General features: G+C 49.2%; 7 protein-coding genes across 7 annotated transcripts; 5 read left to right on the forward strand and 2 right to left on the reverse strand.

The window, feature by feature from the left end:
- Window positions 1–109: 109 nt before the first annotated feature.
- Z518_05162 (uncharacterized protein) lies at window positions 110–2,371 on the forward strand (the record flags this gene model as incomplete). The annotated part of the gene is made up of 3 exons (XM_013415977.1): window positions 110–117; window positions 173–201; window positions 270–2,371. The coding sequence occupies 3 exons, from the start codon at window positions 110–112 to the stop codon at window positions 2,369–2,371; spliced, it is 2,139 nt and encodes a 712-aa protein (XP_013271431.1).
- Window positions 2,372–2,799: 428 nt separating this feature from the next.
- Window positions 2,800–3,556, reverse strand: Z518_05163 (prefoldin, alpha subunit; the record flags this gene model as incomplete). Its single annotated transcript, XM_013415978.1, has 3 exons — window positions 2,800–2,885; window positions 3,000–3,242; window positions 3,367–3,556. The coding sequence occupies 3 exons, from the start codon at window positions 3,554–3,556 to the stop codon at window positions 2,800–2,802; spliced, it is 519 nt and encodes a 172-aa protein (XP_013271432.1).
- Window positions 3,557–3,835: 279 nt separating this feature from the next.
- On the reverse strand, window positions 3,836–5,662 carry Z518_05164 (proline-tRNA ligase; the record flags this gene model as incomplete). Its single annotated transcript, XM_013415979.1, has 1 exon — window positions 3,836–5,662. One exon carries the CDS (start codon window positions 5,660–5,662, stop codon window positions 3,836–3,838), a length of 1,827 nt encoding a protein of 608 aa, XP_013271433.1.
- Window positions 5,663–6,647: 985 nt separating this feature from the next.
- On the forward strand, window positions 6,648–7,762 carry Z518_05165 (uncharacterized protein; the record flags this gene model as incomplete). Its single annotated transcript, XM_013415980.1, has 3 exons — window positions 6,648–7,036; window positions 7,096–7,209; window positions 7,261–7,762. The coding sequence occupies 3 exons, from the start codon at window positions 6,648–6,650 to the stop codon at window positions 7,760–7,762; spliced, it is 1,005 nt and encodes a 334-aa protein (XP_013271434.1).
- A 562-nt stretch (window positions 7,763–8,324) lies between these two features.
- On the forward strand, window positions 8,325–11,423 carry Z518_05166 (uncharacterized protein; the record flags this gene model as incomplete). The annotated part of the gene is made up of 1 exon (XM_013415981.1): window positions 8,325–11,423. One exon carries the CDS (start codon window positions 8,325–8,327, stop codon window positions 11,421–11,423), a length of 3,099 nt encoding a protein of 1,032 aa, XP_013271435.1.
- A 304-nt stretch (window positions 11,424–11,727) lies between these two features.
- Z518_05167 (uncharacterized protein) lies at window positions 11,728–12,282 on the forward strand (the record flags this gene model as incomplete). The annotated part of the gene is made up of 1 exon (XM_013415982.1): window positions 11,728–12,282. One exon carries the CDS (start codon window positions 11,728–11,730, stop codon window positions 12,280–12,282), a length of 555 nt encoding a protein of 184 aa, XP_013271436.1.
- A 3,041-nt stretch (window positions 12,283–15,323) lies between these two features.
- Z518_05168 (uncharacterized protein) lies at window positions 15,324–17,237 on the forward strand (the record flags this gene model as incomplete). The annotated part of the gene is made up of 6 exons (XM_013415983.1): window positions 15,324–15,572; window positions 15,641–15,783; window positions 15,844–16,016; window positions 16,069–16,506; window positions 16,595–17,073; window positions 17,157–17,237. 6 exons carry the CDS (start codon window positions 15,324–15,326, stop codon window positions 17,235–17,237), a joined length of 1,563 nt encoding a protein of 520 aa, XP_013271437.1.
- Between the last annotated feature and the right edge of the window lie 469 nt (window positions 17,238–17,706).

A 17,706-nucleotide genomic window follows, 5' to 3' on the forward strand; every position in this document is an offset into this window, starting at 1 on the left:
TACATGCAGGAGATCTGTCTGTCCTCCTTTTCTTCTTTGACCTGTCTCCATCTTCATCTATGAGTCACAGATCTTCAACCCTTCTGGACAAGAATCAGGGACTGCCATCATGAGCGAGTGAGTTTATCCGATCTAGCCTTTTCAAACATCCACAGCTAATTTGCGGATCTAGTCATGAGGGTGAAGGTCTTGACCTTGATCGTACGTGCAACTTTCCCCTTGCCACTTTTATGCTCCTGGACCAAAATCACGAATCTAATACTCTGCAGGATGGGAGGAAGCGAGCCTTCCCGGCGCCTCGATCTACTCATATGCTGCATCTGATGTGTTCAACCAAGGCATAGGCTCTGGCGAAGCCAATCTTCACCCACCAACAGGCCCTCGATATGGAACCCAACGAAATTACGTAGATCAAGCCCGGCGCATCAGATTTCCGGAGACGTCCCATCGGCCCCCGCAATATCTTGCCGCTTATGCCAACTCCGGTAGCAATGGCCTTCTTTATCGACCGAGACCTGTAGCAGGGCCTCCCGCCCCCAAGAGTACAGCAGAACTTCGATTCGAAGCCGGACAACCAGCGAATGGTGAGCATCAATTTGCTTCAACATGGAAAACATTTCGAACCATGGCGCTGCGGATTGATAGGGCAGCTCAACCGCATCCATTGCAGCAGCTCCAAGAGATGATGTCCAATTTTAGTACATTCATCAAGAGACCGGACGATCAAGACGACAGGATATTCATTTGGGGCGATCCACAGCCGGTGGAGGAAACCAAAACCGCACTCGCGCAATGGGAGGAGGATGTTCGCAATTCATTCCAAACAAACGGCGTCAACCGGACGGCCTGGGCTAAATCATATGCACTTGACGGTCGTGCCGAGCATCGACTTGAACGGCAGACTCGAAAGCAGGCATTTAATGAGCTATTGAAACAAGTGGACATTGACTATCCCGTCGAAGCAGCTATTCTTTGGCCAAAAGACCTTGACATGGAAGAGTTTGAAAGCTTTCACGCTGAAGTCTTCGACCAACTGAGAAGCAGCTTTCCCTGTCGGATCGACTTCCAGACATCAGACATGCAGTATATTGAGATTAGTGCATACACCGAAGTCCACATTGCCATGGTCAAGTCACGGATCCTAAATCTGGTCAAGGAAACCGTCTCTCGCAAAGATCAGCTCCTCACGGTCACTTTGATTCATCTCCCCGACTACTCAATCTACAGAGATAGGGTTGGTCTTCAGGATAAAGATCCACGCACTGACTCGTACCTGCCAACTTTGCACGGTGTGCCAGCAGCTGATGAGGAGGAATTGGCTAAGGAACGACGCACAACACATCTCAATAATCGGAAAAAGGTCAGAAAAACACTGGATTCTTCTCTTAAGCGACTGAGACTATCACAGCATCATGTGCGGATGAGAGTTGTATTTGGAGAGCTTGGGTTCACGTTGTTCCAGAAGCCTGCTGAGGGGGCGGACACATATGCCTTTGAAGACTTCTACGCAATGGTCACGAAAGGACGCACTAAGCTCAACATGAATAGCCTGCCTGTCCGCCAAGGTGATGTTATCGACTTACCCGATATCCTTGATTCGATGGACGCATTTGTGGACCGCACCGAATTCTACGGAGCTTTCCTCGACTTTCCTGCGGCAAGCAGCCACACCCTTCTTCGACTGGAGACCGTCATCTTCCCGGTAGGTGAGGCAGGTTTCGAAATACGAGAGAAGCGATGGGTCGAATTCGGTGACATGGTCTCCCGGCTTCAAATCGGTCTTATCAACTTTGAAAGACCAGATTACCAAATCACACTGGATGCATTCCCCTTGCACTCCAACAAGTCGCTCAAAGCCCACATGGCGGCTTTTCAAAACGATATCTCTTTTGAACGACCACCGGATGGTATCAAATCAGTCCCCCGTCGGCGCGTCAAGTACCCTTCGGGCCATTCCGGCTTGTCTAACGTCTCGGAACTCATTGTCGTGCGATGGAGATTTAAGCAAACGGACGGCATCTTCGAGCTTCGCCGAAAGGACGTCTACGATGAAAGACCAGGTCGACGCAGCCCAGGTCCGATCCGATCCAGCTGGCATGCCCTGTACTATTATCCCGAATGGGACAATCTTTTGGGTGAATTTGCAACGGTCAAACCGGGCGAGGACGTAAGTTGGGTCAAATCGGCGGCGACTTTCTTTCCTGAAAGCAACAATGATGACGGACGAGCGTTGCCACAAGGGTTCAAGAATTTCATTACGGAGGTAGAGGAGATTCAAGATCTGTTGGCCGAAGCGATCAGCAAAGTAGCCAAGGGAAACCAGAATGCAGAAGAGGAAGACAGAGATGAAGAGCATCAGAATGGCGTTTGAATATGATTTGGTCGGAGGGAGAACGTGAAAATGGAAACGGGACAAAGCAGCGATTCTATCGTTTCCAGATTGCACAAGGAGGCATAAACCTCTGCAGACACCTAGCCGGAGATTCCCGGAGTTTTGACAATCTGAGAGATATGCAAGGGGAATGAGATAAAGACAGGTGTGTGTGTGTGGAGATATCTCCAGTGGTATTCTTGCCATCCATTGACTCATTGATTGAGTAGATCAATCCGAGCTTGACAAAAGGAGGCCGGATTTGATTCTCCCACATATCATTGTTTGAACAGCAAAGCGGCCATGAGCTTCGCCAATTCCTTTCATGTTCTCTTTCTCTAACCGAGTCCGAACAAGCCCACTCAAAAAGCAGCGTAGCCTGCGTCCTTGTAAAACCTACTTTTTGATCAACTCCGCAAACCTCAACCTTAGCCCGCTCCCGCTTGCATCTGTGTCGGAGCCTGACCCGTTCTCGAACTCCCAGCCTGTTCCGAGAGCATTTTCTGCCTCAAGACTATCGAGACATATCATGGTCAGCCCCTTCTCTCCTTACCAAAAAAAAAAAAAAAAAAAATATGCCTACAGCATCTCTCTCTTTTCTTCTGGGTGTCAGTGTTGTTGAACTCACCATCTTCGATAACACGCAGATTCTCATTCTTCCCACCCACTACCTTCTCGATCTCCGACAAGTTTTTGGCGAGATCCTCCACTTTTTCTGTGTAGAATTTGATACCATCCGAGGGGAACTTTTCAACGTAGAATCCGGTCCCGACATCGACGAGGACGGTTGGTTTGGAAGACGAAGACGAAGACGCGGCGAGTGTGCCCGGGACGTAGAGGGATGTTGTCAACGGGATGAGAAGAGGCGTGTCTGTAGATAAGAAAGGACTGTTAGTGCATGTATCTGGTTTGTCTTGTTCTGTGCTTCCGAGACTAAACCTAAGAGAGCCCGAATGGCACACGACATGCATTTCATGGAATTGAGAGGTACATACCTCCACTCTTTCCCTGCACGCCGTCCTGGATGCTGCGTATGCAATCTTTAAATCTGGACTGAGCAGCTCGCAGCCGCTGGTATGATGCACTCAGGTGCTCGAGTTCCTGGGACAGGCGCGATTGAAGGGCTGAGAGTTGTTGGACGGAGAGCGTAGAGATGTCGATTGGATTTGGGGGCTGTTGGGACATGGTTGGAGACCGAAAACTGAAATTGATGGGTAGAGAGAATGTATGGTTAAGACGAAGGCAAGTCTGGGTGTTGAAAAGTTGGATTGGCGTTGAAAGTGCTGAAGCTAAATTGAGGCGAGGGTTGGACGACTTTTTTTATATAATGCAGACTGCGCAGGTGGGGCAGACGGTGAACCAGGCTGTAGTGCTAGCAAACAGCTTGTAGGACGCACGCCAATTACTATTCATACATTCCGCGAGTGGGATATCTACAAATATACAGAACACACTCAAACAGAGTCAAAGCTGCTCGAGCAATCCATGTACGCATTCCACTACGCCACCGATCTCGACGTCCTGCTTGATCCCCAGTCTTCGACACTGTACTTCGACCTTTCCCTGATCAAACGCTTTACCTATAACCACAATGACAGGATACCCAATCATGTCAGCATCTTTCAACTTCCATCCGAGTCCCTGGTCTTGTCGATCATCGAGGAGGGCATCGACGGCGCCGAACTTGGAGCTAGATAGGTCGTCATAGATCTGCACTGCAGCTTGAATTTTCTCCCTCTGCGATTTTTGTACGATAATGATGGTTTCGAAAGGCGCAATTGCTCTTGGCCAGTTCAGCCCAGATTCGTCTGCCAGACATGATGCAACGGCCGCAACTAGTCGAGACACGCCAATTCCATGACAACCCATCTGGACCGGCGCCGAATCCTTGCCAACATCGGGCCGGATAGAGAGGTTAAAAGGCAAGCTATATCGGGTCCCTAGATGGAAGGTATGGCCGACTTCGATGGCTTTTTCCAGTCTGAGTTTGCCGGTAGAGCATTCAGGGCACGGGTCGCCTGCTTGATGTTTGAGGAGATTGATTCCATTCGCGTCGTCCCGTGGTGCTCTGATGACGAAGAAATCGACACCTTTGTGGGAAAAGGATTTCATATCATCAGCGATGAAACCTCTTATGGCTTTCAATTCCACACGTGAGTCGAGGAGATAGAATATTGATTGGTTCGAAACATTTTCAGGGGTAGGAAGGGCCATCCATTCCTTGAAATATGTCAAAGGGTCTTCTCTGCCGGAGTCGACTTCCAGCACACCCCGAAGCGCCGCTTTAATAGCATAAGAGTTAAGTGGCCGGTCATTCATGTTACCCGCCGAAGGTGCATCAGGGTATTGTGGTGCTAGAGCACGGACGAGATCACGGCCGTCTGTACTCAGGAAGTCTTCTTGAAGAAATCGGTTGGAATGAACGGCTTCGGAAGCTTCGTATTCCGGAATGTCCTCGATGCGCTGCGGTGGATACGATTTTTGCGAGACAAATTCTTCATTTCTGGCATAATCGCAGTCAGAACAGGTAATGACAGTGTCTTCTCCTGCAGTATTCGGGAAGTGATACTCGTGGCTGAGTCTTCCTCCCATATCGCCCGACTCGGCTCGAGCTTCAACATAGTTGATTTTGAGTTCATCGAGAAAACTGCGGTATGCACCTCGGATTTCATTATAGGTCGTGTGTGCCTCTTCGATTGTTGCGTCAAAAGTGTAGAGATCTTTCATGAGAAATTCTCGGCCTCGAAGGAGACCGCCGCGTGGCCTTTTCTCGTCACGATATTTCCGGCCGATTTGATACAGCCGTAGAGGCAGTTGCTGGCGAGTGTGAACATGATCGAGCAGCAAAGTCGTGATTTCTTCTTCATGTGTAGGCGCCAGAAGCCACTCTGAGTCCTTCCGATCCTTCAACGCGAAAAATTCGGCACCAGGTTTGAAACGGCCAGATTTTTGCCATAATGCCTGCGAAGAAATAGAAGACAAAGAAACCTTGGAAGCTTTGATAGATCTCATATGCTTGTCGATGAGTCGTTCTAATTTCTCCTGAACACGAAGTCCGAGTGGTAGCATGTGAAATATGCCAGCATATGCTTGTCGAAAATAGCCAGCTCGTACAAGGAGCTGGGTCGCGTCAAGAGGAGCATCTTGCTTCTGCAGATTAACAGTCGGTATCCAGAAATCGGAGATGCGTTGTCTGCAGTCAGCATGGGATTGCCGAACGAAGCCGCGGCGCCCTTTAGCGAGACAACATGTGCCCCTTGTAGGAGCTCGGGCTAGGACATTATGCTTCATAAAGATAGGTTGTCAAAAACGAAGGTACATCCGGCCGCCACAATGTGATCTCAATCTAGATAGACCAATAACTGCAAACACTGATCTGCAAGCAATCACTGGTCGAAATGATTCGATCTTGAATTTGTCAGCGTGTCAGGTGGTTGCAATACGCAGATAAAAAAAAAGTGCGACACAGCCCGCTCGCGACTTTTGATATTGCGCTTGAGGTAGATTGCTTCACCGAGGCTGCTGAGGTACAGGGTACAAGCAGCTGATGCTGGGCTGAATATGGCCTTCCACACCCCAGCGCATTTTGATTAACAAATCCTTCCATCCTTACGGTGCTCTTCCTCGCGTTTTCCTCTTGTCCACTGACGGCCCCGGTTCCTGCATCAACCTGCATCACCCTGCAGTCTTAATTGTAGCGAATAGGAGGCTGCGTGAATCGGTCAGCTAAGGGGCAGCCACATTTGATTGGGTGTTTGCAAAGCCGCAACTTCACGACCTTTCTAATCTGGTTGACATTGCGCGAGCCGGTCATCACATCTCTGCAATTCTCTTTTTCAAACGACCAAGTGTAACCCCTTATAAATATTTAGGTTGACTATTCTTCGCTTGGTAATAACCCAATCTTGATTGGCAACATGGCTCACGTTGCCAACCCGGGGGCAAGGGGGTTTCTGGACTCATTCCCGCTTTTGGAAGCTTTCCACGAGCTGAAATTGGATTCATGCGATCTATGCCGATGCAAATATCTACTCCGGGGTGCGCTATGCAGATCTCTCTAACGATCCGGTGTTCTTGGATATCTTTTTCAATCGTGTTCTGTTGCCTCTTATGGCCGGCAGCCAGCAAGCACACGGGCCCCGGCCAGTCGCTGGCATTTAAGTTGCTGAATTGTCGAGGTTCTACTCGATTTTTCTTCCCAACCACGACCTTCTTCAGTCTCTTCTCCGAAATATACTCCTTGAGATTCGGACCTGTCTCTCTTCTGTGAACCAGCATGTTTGGCAAAACACTCTTTTTCCTTGCAACAGCGGGCGTTGCCTCTGCCCTTCGTCCCAACGACACCACCATCTGCGATTACTACACTCCCATCGTCACTGGCAGAGAGAACTCCCCTGAGAGCCAGTATGAACTTATGTTGAAGATCACCCACACTTTTATTCTCGGAAACTATACCACTCCCAACGTCGGAGTCCAGGTGATGGGGGTTGCTGCACCGGCCACATTTGAAGGACATCAGGTCAACCTTCTTCCATACTTCACTGGTGGGTATTACTCTACCAACGACGGAGGAGACACGGGCGTCGCCAAGAACTTCCTTGACGGTGGAGGTGCTGATGCTCTATTGCAAAATATACCTGCTTTTGGGAATTCATCTAATCAATAGTGAGTGACCTCATATTCGATCAGATCGAAGTTGCCCGTGCTGACTGGTCGATCTACAGCCGGCTTCTAACCCACGTGTACCAATATTTTGGCGAATTCTATGGCTGCTCTCAACAGGGAAATGACGTGTTCCCCAAATATGAGGGACGTGCAAGCATGTTCGAGGTTCATAAGTAAGAATGCAATCTTCCCCTTCCACCTTGGAAATGGCTCATGGACATCAGGTTCATGGACTCGGACAAATATGAAGCAGGTTTCTTCAACCAACAGATTGGCCTTGCAGTCGCGTCTGTAGGTTTTGAGGAGGCTGACGTCAACTTCACCCTCACGGCCCTCGATATGACCTTCACTCATCGCTGCTCGCCTCCTGCGGCCGTCATTCCCGCCTCTGCCGGCCCTCAGCTCCAATCCATTTGTGTTGCTCCAGACTGTCCGCTTGATCCTATGGCCGACTGCTCGGTCTATCCAAACAACGGCGTTATTGCCCAGCCTGCAATCGCAAATGCGACCCTTGTCGGTGACATTGCTAAACAGAATGAAACTGAGGACGGAGCTACGCCATCGGCAAGTCCTAATCCTTCGTCCAGTGCCAGTGCGTCTGCAGCAAGTGCTAGCGCTTCCAGCACGAACGGAGCCAGTAATAACGTCGTGCTGGGGAGTTCCACGATGACATCCTGCACACTAATCGCCCTTCTTGGAGTTGGAATGTTTGTGTTGCTTCTTTGAGTGTTCTCAGACATGATCGAAGGTAGAGCCGCACAGCGCCGTGGAAAGGGTAATCGTTGCACTTGATTTCAGGACGAGAGTAGAGATGACGATGGCTTTCGGTATTCATAGAGTCGAGACGGGCTGTTGACACGCATGATCTTCTCACCAATCTACCACGCTGGTTTGGTGAACATAGCAAGATAGAGTTTAATGTCGAAGCGGGTGATTTGAGAGTCTGCGAAGTCCCGTTATCGAATACCTCTTATAACTTAGGTATTGGAAGCGAAGATACTCCCACACCACATACTGCTTCGCCTGCAAGTGCCCTAGAAGGAGTTTTATACGGAGTACCAGGTCCAGTAACTAGCCCATATTTTGGTACTAGGTACCTAATATTGCTGTTGGTCCACCAGCGCAGGGTTGGTACTGGATACGAGTGCCTACGCAGCAAAAGGACTACGGATATAAAACTTGTCTTGGCGGAGTTAAATCCGGACCGAAATGTTTAATTTTCCAGAACTTTTTGGGGGGATCTTCTTCATCCACTCTGGACTGGCGCCGAACTTCACCAAATATCCTCATGCCAAAGACGAAATCCCATCCGCAGCGCTCTTCGGCCAAAGGGTCGGGGGTTCCCACCAATGAACTCCCCAAGTCGACAATTGAGTCTAAGAGCAAGTCGGTCGACAACCTCCGCAATGAGATCCAAACGCGGTTTCAGATCTCGAACCCGGAAACTCTTGCAGACAAGATGAAGGATCGCAAGACGCATCTGCTGCCCCAACATGAGAAGAAGGAAAAAGCCCACAACGTCGTATCAGGGCGAGGGAAAAAGCGTGATCGAAGTGGAAAGGTCCTGAATCATGATGAGAAGAATTCCATACGGCGAGAGAGCCTCGAAGGAGATGAGGAGGAACAATACGTATTCAAAAGAGAAGCACAAGCTCTGGGTGGTACTGCTGAGGACTTGGAATTCCTTGCAGATGCAGATTCTGAATCAGAACTGGAAGGGACGACAAACAAAACTCCCAAGGATTCTCATTTCTCTCAGACTGATTTCGAGGGACTAGACAAGGGAATGACGAATATTTTGAGAGAGATCGCCCTCGCTCGGGGTGAGCTAGACGAGGATCTGGATATATCAAGTCCTTCTAACGACGACGACGACGATGAGAATGATTCTCGCCTTGTTCCTGCCCAAGAAAGAACGCCGTTGTCCCAGGAGAAAGACCAGTCTTTGAACAAATTCCAAAGAGGGAAGAAAGTTCGATTCATTTGCGACCCGAAACCAGACTGGTTCAATATTTCCGAGCCCGCTGTGGATACAGAGACACCACCGAAAAATGTCGTCTCAAAGGACTCCCTCGATCAAATCCGAGAGTATGCGAAGTCCCTACTTGATGAGGAGAATCAAAGATTTAAGGACTCACAGCAGTCGTCGTCTGCTCAGTCCTTCTACAACACGATCATTGCTTCAGGTACGCTATCTGACCGGATCTCAGCCCTCACACTCGCTGTCCAAGACTCCCCCTTACACAATTTGCGAGCACTGGAGACTCTTATTGGGCTTGCTCGAAAACGAAGCCGGTCACAGGCGGTTGACGTGCTCCGAGCCCTCAAAGATCTTTTCGCCCAAGGCTCTCTACTTCCAGAATCAAGGAAACTTTATGCTTTCCCGGCCCAACCGGCACTGCCATATCTATTGGGCCAAATGAAAACGTGGAAGAGGGGACATAAGCTACCTCGCGGGCTCGAGCAGAGCCACCTGGTGTGTTGGGCATTCGAGAGTTGGCTGAAAGAACAATACTTTGAAGTCCTAAAGATTCTGGAAGTCTGGTGTAATGACGAGATTGAATTTTCCAAAGGAAGGGCTGTCAGCTACGTTTTCGAGCTGTTAAAGGAAAGACCCGAACAAGAATCCAATCTGCTACGGCTGCTGATAAATAAACTGGGAGACCCGGTGAACAAGATTGCTTCACAAGCATCATATTTACTGATGCAGTTGTTGATACGGCATCCGGCGATGAAAATGGTGGTGGTGTCTGCGATCGAGACAGATTTCATTTTCAGACCAGGACAGAGCATGCACGGTCAGTATTACGCGGTGGTGACGCTGAATCAGACCGCATTGAGCAGCAAAGAAGAAGATGTGGCTGCCAAGTTGCTGGACATATATTTCGGGATGTTCACGGGCCTGTTGAAAGCCACCAGCATGCCATCCCCCAAAATTGTGGACGGCCAGAAACCACCTCGTCGAAGACGTGGGAAGAAGAAACCCCAAGTTGTAGGACGAACCCAGACAGAAGAATTGAGGGAGAAGCTAATATCAGCCATTTTGACGGGGGTCAATCGTGCATATCCCTATGTGGGCCCAAGCGGATCGAGCTTTACCGACCATTTGGGAACATTGTTCAAAGTCACTCACTCATCGAATTTTAACACGAGCATCCAAGCGATGTCGTTGATCCAACAGCTGTCTACAACTCACAAGGCGTCGAATGACCGGTTCTATCGCGTGTTGTACGAGTCGATGCTGGATCCACGGTTGATCATTGCCTCTAAACAACAAATGTATTTGAACTTGCTGCATCGAGCACTGAAAGCCGATTTGAACGTCAAACGAGTCAAGGCATTCGTGAAGAGATTGGTGCAGATCCTGTCGCTGCACGAACCCCCCTTTATCTGTGGGGCTTGTTTCCTCATTCAAGATCTGGAGTCTTCGTTTCCATCACTCGCAGGACTGATCGACCAGCCTGAAGACCACGAGGACGAGGAAGAAGTATTTCGAGACGTGGATGAAGATGCTGACGTGACCGATCCTGCTACCATTGAAAAGCCGGCTGGTAACGTGTACGATGGCCACAAACGTGCTCCAGAGTATGCCAATGCAGACAACAGCTGTGTGTGGGAGCTTCTTCCATTTCTGGCGCATTTCCACCCTTCGGCGTCTGTCAGTGCCGATCACGTTTTGCGTCAGGCCAAATTGCCCGGAAAACCAGATCTGAGCCTGCACACACTAAGCCATTTCTTAGACCGATTCGTCTATCGCAATCCGAAGTCATCTTCGTCTGGATTGCGAGGGTCGTCGATTATGCAACCCATGGCAGCGAGTGACACTCAAAATGTGCTCATCGGCGGCACTTCAGGTGGTCAACGAAGGTTACCCGTGAACAGTGAAGCATTCAAGTCTCAGAAGAGCGAGGAAGTTGCGGCGGAGGATGTTTTCTTCCACCAGTACTTCTCCAGCCTTGGGAACGCAGCGGCCAAGAAGACGAAGGTCAAACAGAAACGCAGAGGCGAAGATGACGAGTCAGCTGATGATGAAGATGAAGTATGGAAGGCTATGATGGATAGTGCTCCAGATCTCGAGGGCGAAGAAGAGAGCGAGGATGATCTGGATCTTTCTGAGCTGGATTCGGAAGACGTGGATGTCGAGGAGGGGATATTTGATGACGACGACGACGATGATGAAGACAATTTGATGGAAACAGATGACGAGGCGTCCGACTTTGCCGGATTCGACCGGGCAGATGAGCAAGCTTCGGTCAAGAAGGGCAAGAATGATACCAAGAAGAAGACCAAGACGAAGAACGGGATGAAGCTGAAGAACTTGCCGACATTTGCATCTGTGGAAGATTACACAAAGATGCTGGAGAATGATGAGAATGCGGACGTGTGATTGCATCCCCATGCACTTTTGTTACGGTTTGATCGCCTACCCCCCAGCTCGCATAGGCAACGCCTTGATATTTATTTCCTTGGCATGAATTCTCGATTACGGCACTTGAAATTTTCTGCCGTGACAATTACTCGGCTTCCATCAACACGACGACATTGTCTATTTAGACACTTGATAGGAACGATTATACAGAACACATACTTCCTCCTCTTGTAAGAATCCTTCCTTCTCTTGGGCAGGACATGCCGACGTGCTGGCAAATCACTGCCAAAACTTTCTTGGCTGATGCAAATAGGATTCATCCATGGAGGAATACGCTATCAACAAGGTCCATCGCTTGCTGGAACCTGGTCCCGTTGTGCTATTAACAACTAGAGGGAAAGATGGCACAACTAATATTATGACTGTCGGCTTCCACATGGCCGTCCAGCACGAACCGCCTCTCCTTGCTGTCATCGTAGGGCCTTGGGATCATAGTTTCAACGCCTTACGCGCTACTAAAGAATGTGTCATTGCCATCCCCACAGTTCAGCTGGCCAATACCGTTGTTGATATTGGCAACTGTTCGGGTGCAGTCGTAGACAAGTTTGAAAAATTTGGGTTATCGGCCGTCTCGGGCAGTGAGGTTGGAGCACCTCTAGTCAGTGAATGTCAAGCCAACATTGAGTGCCGAGTCGCAGACATTCGGATGGTCTCAAAATTCAACATGTTCATCCTCGAAGCTGTTAAGGCATGGCTTACTCCTGAACTTCAGGGGCATCAAACAATACATCACCGGGGCGATGGAACTTTTGTTGTTGATGGTCAAGTTATCAACCTGCAGGAACGGATGACCAAGTGGAAAGAGTACCAAGATTAGTGTAATAACGTCCCCGAAATCGGACGGAAATGAGAATTGTTGACCCAAAATCCTAGATGTCATCATATCTAATGTGTGGGTTGAGAAGCAGGATGGCTTATATGCTGCGTATGACTGGGCGCTGTGACAATAATCATCTAGTGTTCTGCTCTTCCGTATGAAACCTACACCACGTTGTTGGTGGAAGAGGACAAAATAAACATCCGTGTTCAGTGCGGTCTGTATACAGTATACCCCCAACATTCCCAATCCGGACCTGCACGGAATCAAATCCCAGTCATACTGCGATTGCGCTCAGCGCTCACAATATTTAAATCATGCATGAGCGGAGAAGAAAAGCTGAGAATAGCCTACAGCAGTCACACGACCTGTCAGTCATCAATGCATTACCTTGTGGCAATCCCAGTGCGGACTTCGAATATGTGGCGACTAAGTTTTCATTTTGGGGTTAGACGTCCTTTGGCCTGTGATTCCCGTCCCTCAGTCATCTTTCCGGAAAGTAGGAAGCCATCGGCTGTATCAGGAATCCAGCCAATATCGACCACGGATCTGGATATGTTCAGGCTAGGTCCCGGCAGAGCCTGGACTTGAGAACACGACGACCTGATCTTCCATATATTTGTCAATTGGCCCACCAGGAAAATGAATTAGTTCGTGTACCAGTCGTATATCGATCCGTCGTTTGGCCACAAGCAAACGTCAGCCATGATATTTGCCATGGTGTGATATGTGTCCAGCAGCTCGCAAGCAAATTCATCAGATTCTTGGCCTTGCAGTCTTTCCTGGACGCTTCGTTTGTGTCGAACCACCGCGCAAGCTCTGCTTGAATGTATTGCTGATGCTCAAGCAGCGTAGAAGGGTGCCCGAAAGATAGGGATCTTGACACTCGTTGCTGAAGCCACTGTTTAATATTTTGTTCAACAACCGTTCTATTTGTTTCCAGGCCTCGTTGATGGAATGAAAGACGGGGAATGGAAGCTCAGATACAAAATCCTGCAGAACGAAGTACGGATGTTTATAATTCTGCTTGAAGAGCTCGGCTTGGATGTGCAGCCTAGAAAATGCTTCAACGATCCAATGGTCGATCAAATCACGAGAAGACTGTTGGCCAATCACGTGACTTTTTGCCTTGGCAACGTCACGTGAGGCTGTTTGGCTTGGCAACTTGCGCCCTTCTTTTCGTCTTGCTCTCTCTTAGATAGAACAACAACACATTCCTTCTCTAGACTCCACAGTCTATCAAAGACTTTAAGAGGAGAATTCCCCGTCATCATCGTCCACGCTAGAGAGTAATTGGAGCGAAGCGAACAGATGACTTATCCTCGGTTAAGAAATGCGGCTGAAGATGATCGATCGCCTTGACGTAATGTGGCAACATGAACTGGTCCTGCTCATATGGGGTATCATCGCTTGGCTTTTGACTGTTGACGTTGACAATCGCCCTCTTATGAAGGATTTGCTCCATTTTTCAATATTGCATCCGGAGCTTAAGTTGAGTACAATATGCAAGACGGCCAGCTCATTCAGGTACGCCTGGAAGAATAATATGTCTTAGAAAGTCAAGACGAATAGCCCCGGGATTTTTGCCAGTCCGGCACTCGAACCACTCAAAACATCGCTTATTCTCCGCGTCCGCAGCCAGGGAGTGACGGGAGAAGCAGGACACAGTTAGATACCGAGAAGCATACAATGTCATTAGAAGTTGTGATGGGTACTTTGTCAGGGCCTGTTTCTCTGATTGGAGTAACAGTTTCATCAAGCCATATCATATATAGCGAGCCCGAGGAGGGGAGGAAGGATGGATTTTTTGGGAGTGCCTTTGAAATGGATGCTGGTCTTGCAAACGTATGTAAGCGAGGGCGCAAGCAATTCTAAGATAGTCTTGGGAAACTCTTGTTGATAAGCTTGACAGGCGCTAGCCATCACAAACCAATGAAGGCTCATCCGTCCCATTGAGGTACTTCTATGCGCATTGGCTTTTGCACAATGTGATCACTGACTAAAATACTTGATTTTACTGCGAAAACCCAATTCTCATTACGCTGCACAAATGGAAAAGTTCTGTATTATGTACTCCAGGTGCTGGATCACGCCTTCTGCTAGAGGTTTGATAGGTCCTCGGCCCTAAAGTTTTAGTCTTGTTAGAGCCATTTAGCGGAGTCTTAGCGGAGTCTTAGCTGAGTCTTGGGGCCTGGGCGATCCACTAGTGATGCAGAAGCAGGTGCAAAAAAGGTGGAACATGACATAAGTTGCGAGGACTCTGGGGGTACATGTTCTTCACTGTGGCAACGAATGCTGCAGGATGTACCCCGGGAGATGGTGGTGCCTAGGTGTGAATGGTCTTATTGAAGCAGATATCCAGCCGTGTGGACCCAGTTGCTGTTCGCCTCTTCGCTCTCTGGCGCCTCCCCCACCGTCTCTATCAATTTACGACCACCACATAGGCACCTCATTACGACTCCGTATTACTGTCGCGGTCACACTACACCCAGCTTGGTAACTTTATACATCCGGCTACTACCTGGATCCCCAGGAACCCGGCTAGGTTTGTACCTTCATTCACTTCAGCCCACACGGCCCGTCAAGGATCATCGCAGCCTTTTCCCGCAATCCCCTGGGCGCCTTGTCGTCACCATGCTCCTGACTCTCCACCATCGCCATCCTCGATCCACACCATACACGCCCGCAACCCACTCGCGTGGCTTCGGGACGTTACTTCTGCTCTCTCATCATCATCACTATCTTAGCGGAAGCTACTGGCCATTCAGCAAAGCTCTCTTTAAATGCAACCCTTACCGCCTTGTCCAACCCTGTCATTTCTCTCTTTCGCTTCTTGTCCCTCGTCTCCTCCCAGGCAATCGCTCGTAACTTTTGTGCTCCTCGACATTGAGCTTCTTCCAACCTCATATGAAGGCGGTCATCCTTCTTGATCCCGATTCTTTGTTTTACGCCTGTTTCGTACGGGCCATTCGCGCAGTCAAGTGGCGTTGAGCAATTCATCCACCAGCTCAACCGACCCTGGTCAAAATCGTCAATTCGCCATGACGGAAGTGCGCGAGAAAGACGGAATCTTTGGCGAGCCTGATTCCTTCAAGCTCGGCCAAGATGTCGACATTGAACAACGACGCAACTCGACCACCGTCCATGGTCGCAAGATGAGTCGGATTGGTCCTCCGCCAAAAACGGGTTCGTTGGCTGGTATCGACCCGGATTCGGTAGATGAATATGGAAAATTGGTCGAGATGGAGGCCAATGATGCCATCAAATATAGGACTTGTTCCTGGCAAAAGGTCAGTACGACGGTGACCTGAATAGCGCCAGGTCTGGAGCATGAGGCTGACAAAACATTACATATCAGACGGCTGCGTTACTCTTCTCTGAGTACATCTGTTTGGCCATCATGTCGTTCCCTTATTCGTATTCTGTTCTCGGCCTAGTTCCTGGTATCATCTTAACTGTAGTTCAAGCGGCATTCGTTCTCTATACTTCTCTCGTCGTCTGGTAAGCAACCACGCCGCACCGAACAGTCCCCAAGAAGATTTTCTCATCGAGACGGATCAGGGAATTTTGTTTGCGTCATCCCGAGACCAAAGATGTCTGTGATATCGGACAAATGCTCTTCTGGAATTCGAAATGGGCCTGGTACTTCACCGCCGTCATGTTCCTGCTAAACAACACATTCATTCAAGGTCTCCATGTCTTGGTCATTTCGCGGTACTTGAACACCATGAGCGGTACGTATTTCTGTCGACGACAATTTAGCCCCCGGTGACTGAGAAACTCTAGGTCACAGCATCTGCACGGTTGGTTTTGCGGCCATTGGTGCTGTAGCTTCATGGCTGTGCTCCATGCCACGAACATTCCACGCGCTCTCCAAGCTCGCCGCACTGTCTGCCTTTTTCACATTCATTAGTGTAATTCTCGCCGCTGCTTTCGCCGGCGCCGAAGGCAAACACGGCACCGCCGGATACAACCCTGATCCGAACCACATCAACGCGGCGGGAAAGAATATCGGCGGCGAGCCACTGGTGCTGGCCGTCCCGCTCGCTGGCACCACCTTCGTCTCCGGAATGAACGCTTTCCTCAACATCAGCTACACATTCATTGGCCAGATCACACTGCCCAGTTTCATTGCCGAGATGAAGAACCCCTATGATTTCAGGAAAGCTCTGTGGCTCGTCACAATGTGCGAGATTATCCTTTTCAGCTTGGTGGGTGGTATTGGTAAGTGATTTCCTCAGACTGGCTTTAATTCAAAGAAAGTTTCGGCACGAATTCCAAACCAATGCTGACTCGAGCTTTTCAACAAAAGTCTACGGTTACACCGGCACTCAGTACAACACCGCCCCGGCTTTTGGCAGTCTAGGCAACGATGTGTACAAAAAGGTTTCCTTCTCCTTCATGGTCCCCACCCTCATTTTTCTGGGAGTTCTGTACGCTTCGGTGTCTGCACGGTTCATCTTCTTCCGCGTGTTTGACGGCACGAAGCATAAAACCAGCCATACGGTTGTCGGCTGGGTCTCGTGGGCAGGGATACTGGCTGTCACCTGGATCGTCGCCTTTATAATCGCCGAAGTCATTCCGTTTTTTGCAGATCTCTTGTCTCTTATGAGTAGCCTTTTCGATTCCTTTTTCGGGTGGATCTTTTGGGGCGTTGCGTATCTTCGCATGCGCAACGCGGATCTGGGCCCCCAGTTTTACCAGAAACGTGGTGTTCGTGGGTGGATTGGGTTCTTGATGAATATTTTCATCATCATTGTGGGGATTTATTTCCTTGGTGTTGGTACCTATGTAAGTGTTCCCTCATTTTGAATATGACCTGCCGAGGACTAAAGTAGACATGGCTGACACATTGACGTCCTTGTACTTCACAGGCTTCCGTCGACAGTATCATTCTTGACTACGAGGCAGGAAACGTCAAGGGTGTCTTCACATGTGCGGACAACTCGTTGTGAGAGAACAGAGACCAACACGGCCTCCTTTCTCCTTTCTTGAAGATTGTGAGATGAATACATCGGATCTAATCAAATGCTTCCGATCAAATTGGAATCTATTTCCGTCTTTCGAGATTAGAAGGGACGGAGATGAAGTTGATGCTTAACAGAATGTAAATCACATGAAATGAGACGCAGAGAAAGACGAGCATGAGATGCGAACTGTGCTATGGAATAGTATACATAAAGCGTCCTTAATACGAAAATAAACACGGGAGATGAAAGAAGGATGAGCAAGACTTTGGCTGTCCTCGGCGCGGGAATCTGTTACCGTTCTCCAAATGTTGGTCCTGCCCAAAGCCCCAGTCAGCAAACCCCCCTGCCGTCTAAGAAGGATTGTATATACCTCTGGGGAGCCCGAAACAATCAGTCTCGACTCCATGGAACGTGATTTCTCTCACCCTGATGTGAATCTCTACTTTCGCATGCT

The sequence above is a fragment of the Rhinocladiella mackenziei genome, assembly GCF_000835555.1.
Source record: "Rhinocladiella mackenziei CBS 650.93 unplaced genomic scaffold supercont1.4, whole genome shotgun sequence".
Classification (NCBI taxonomy): Eukaryota; Fungi; Ascomycota; class Eurotiomycetes; order Chaetothyriales; family Herpotrichiellaceae; genus Rhinocladiella; species Rhinocladiella mackenziei.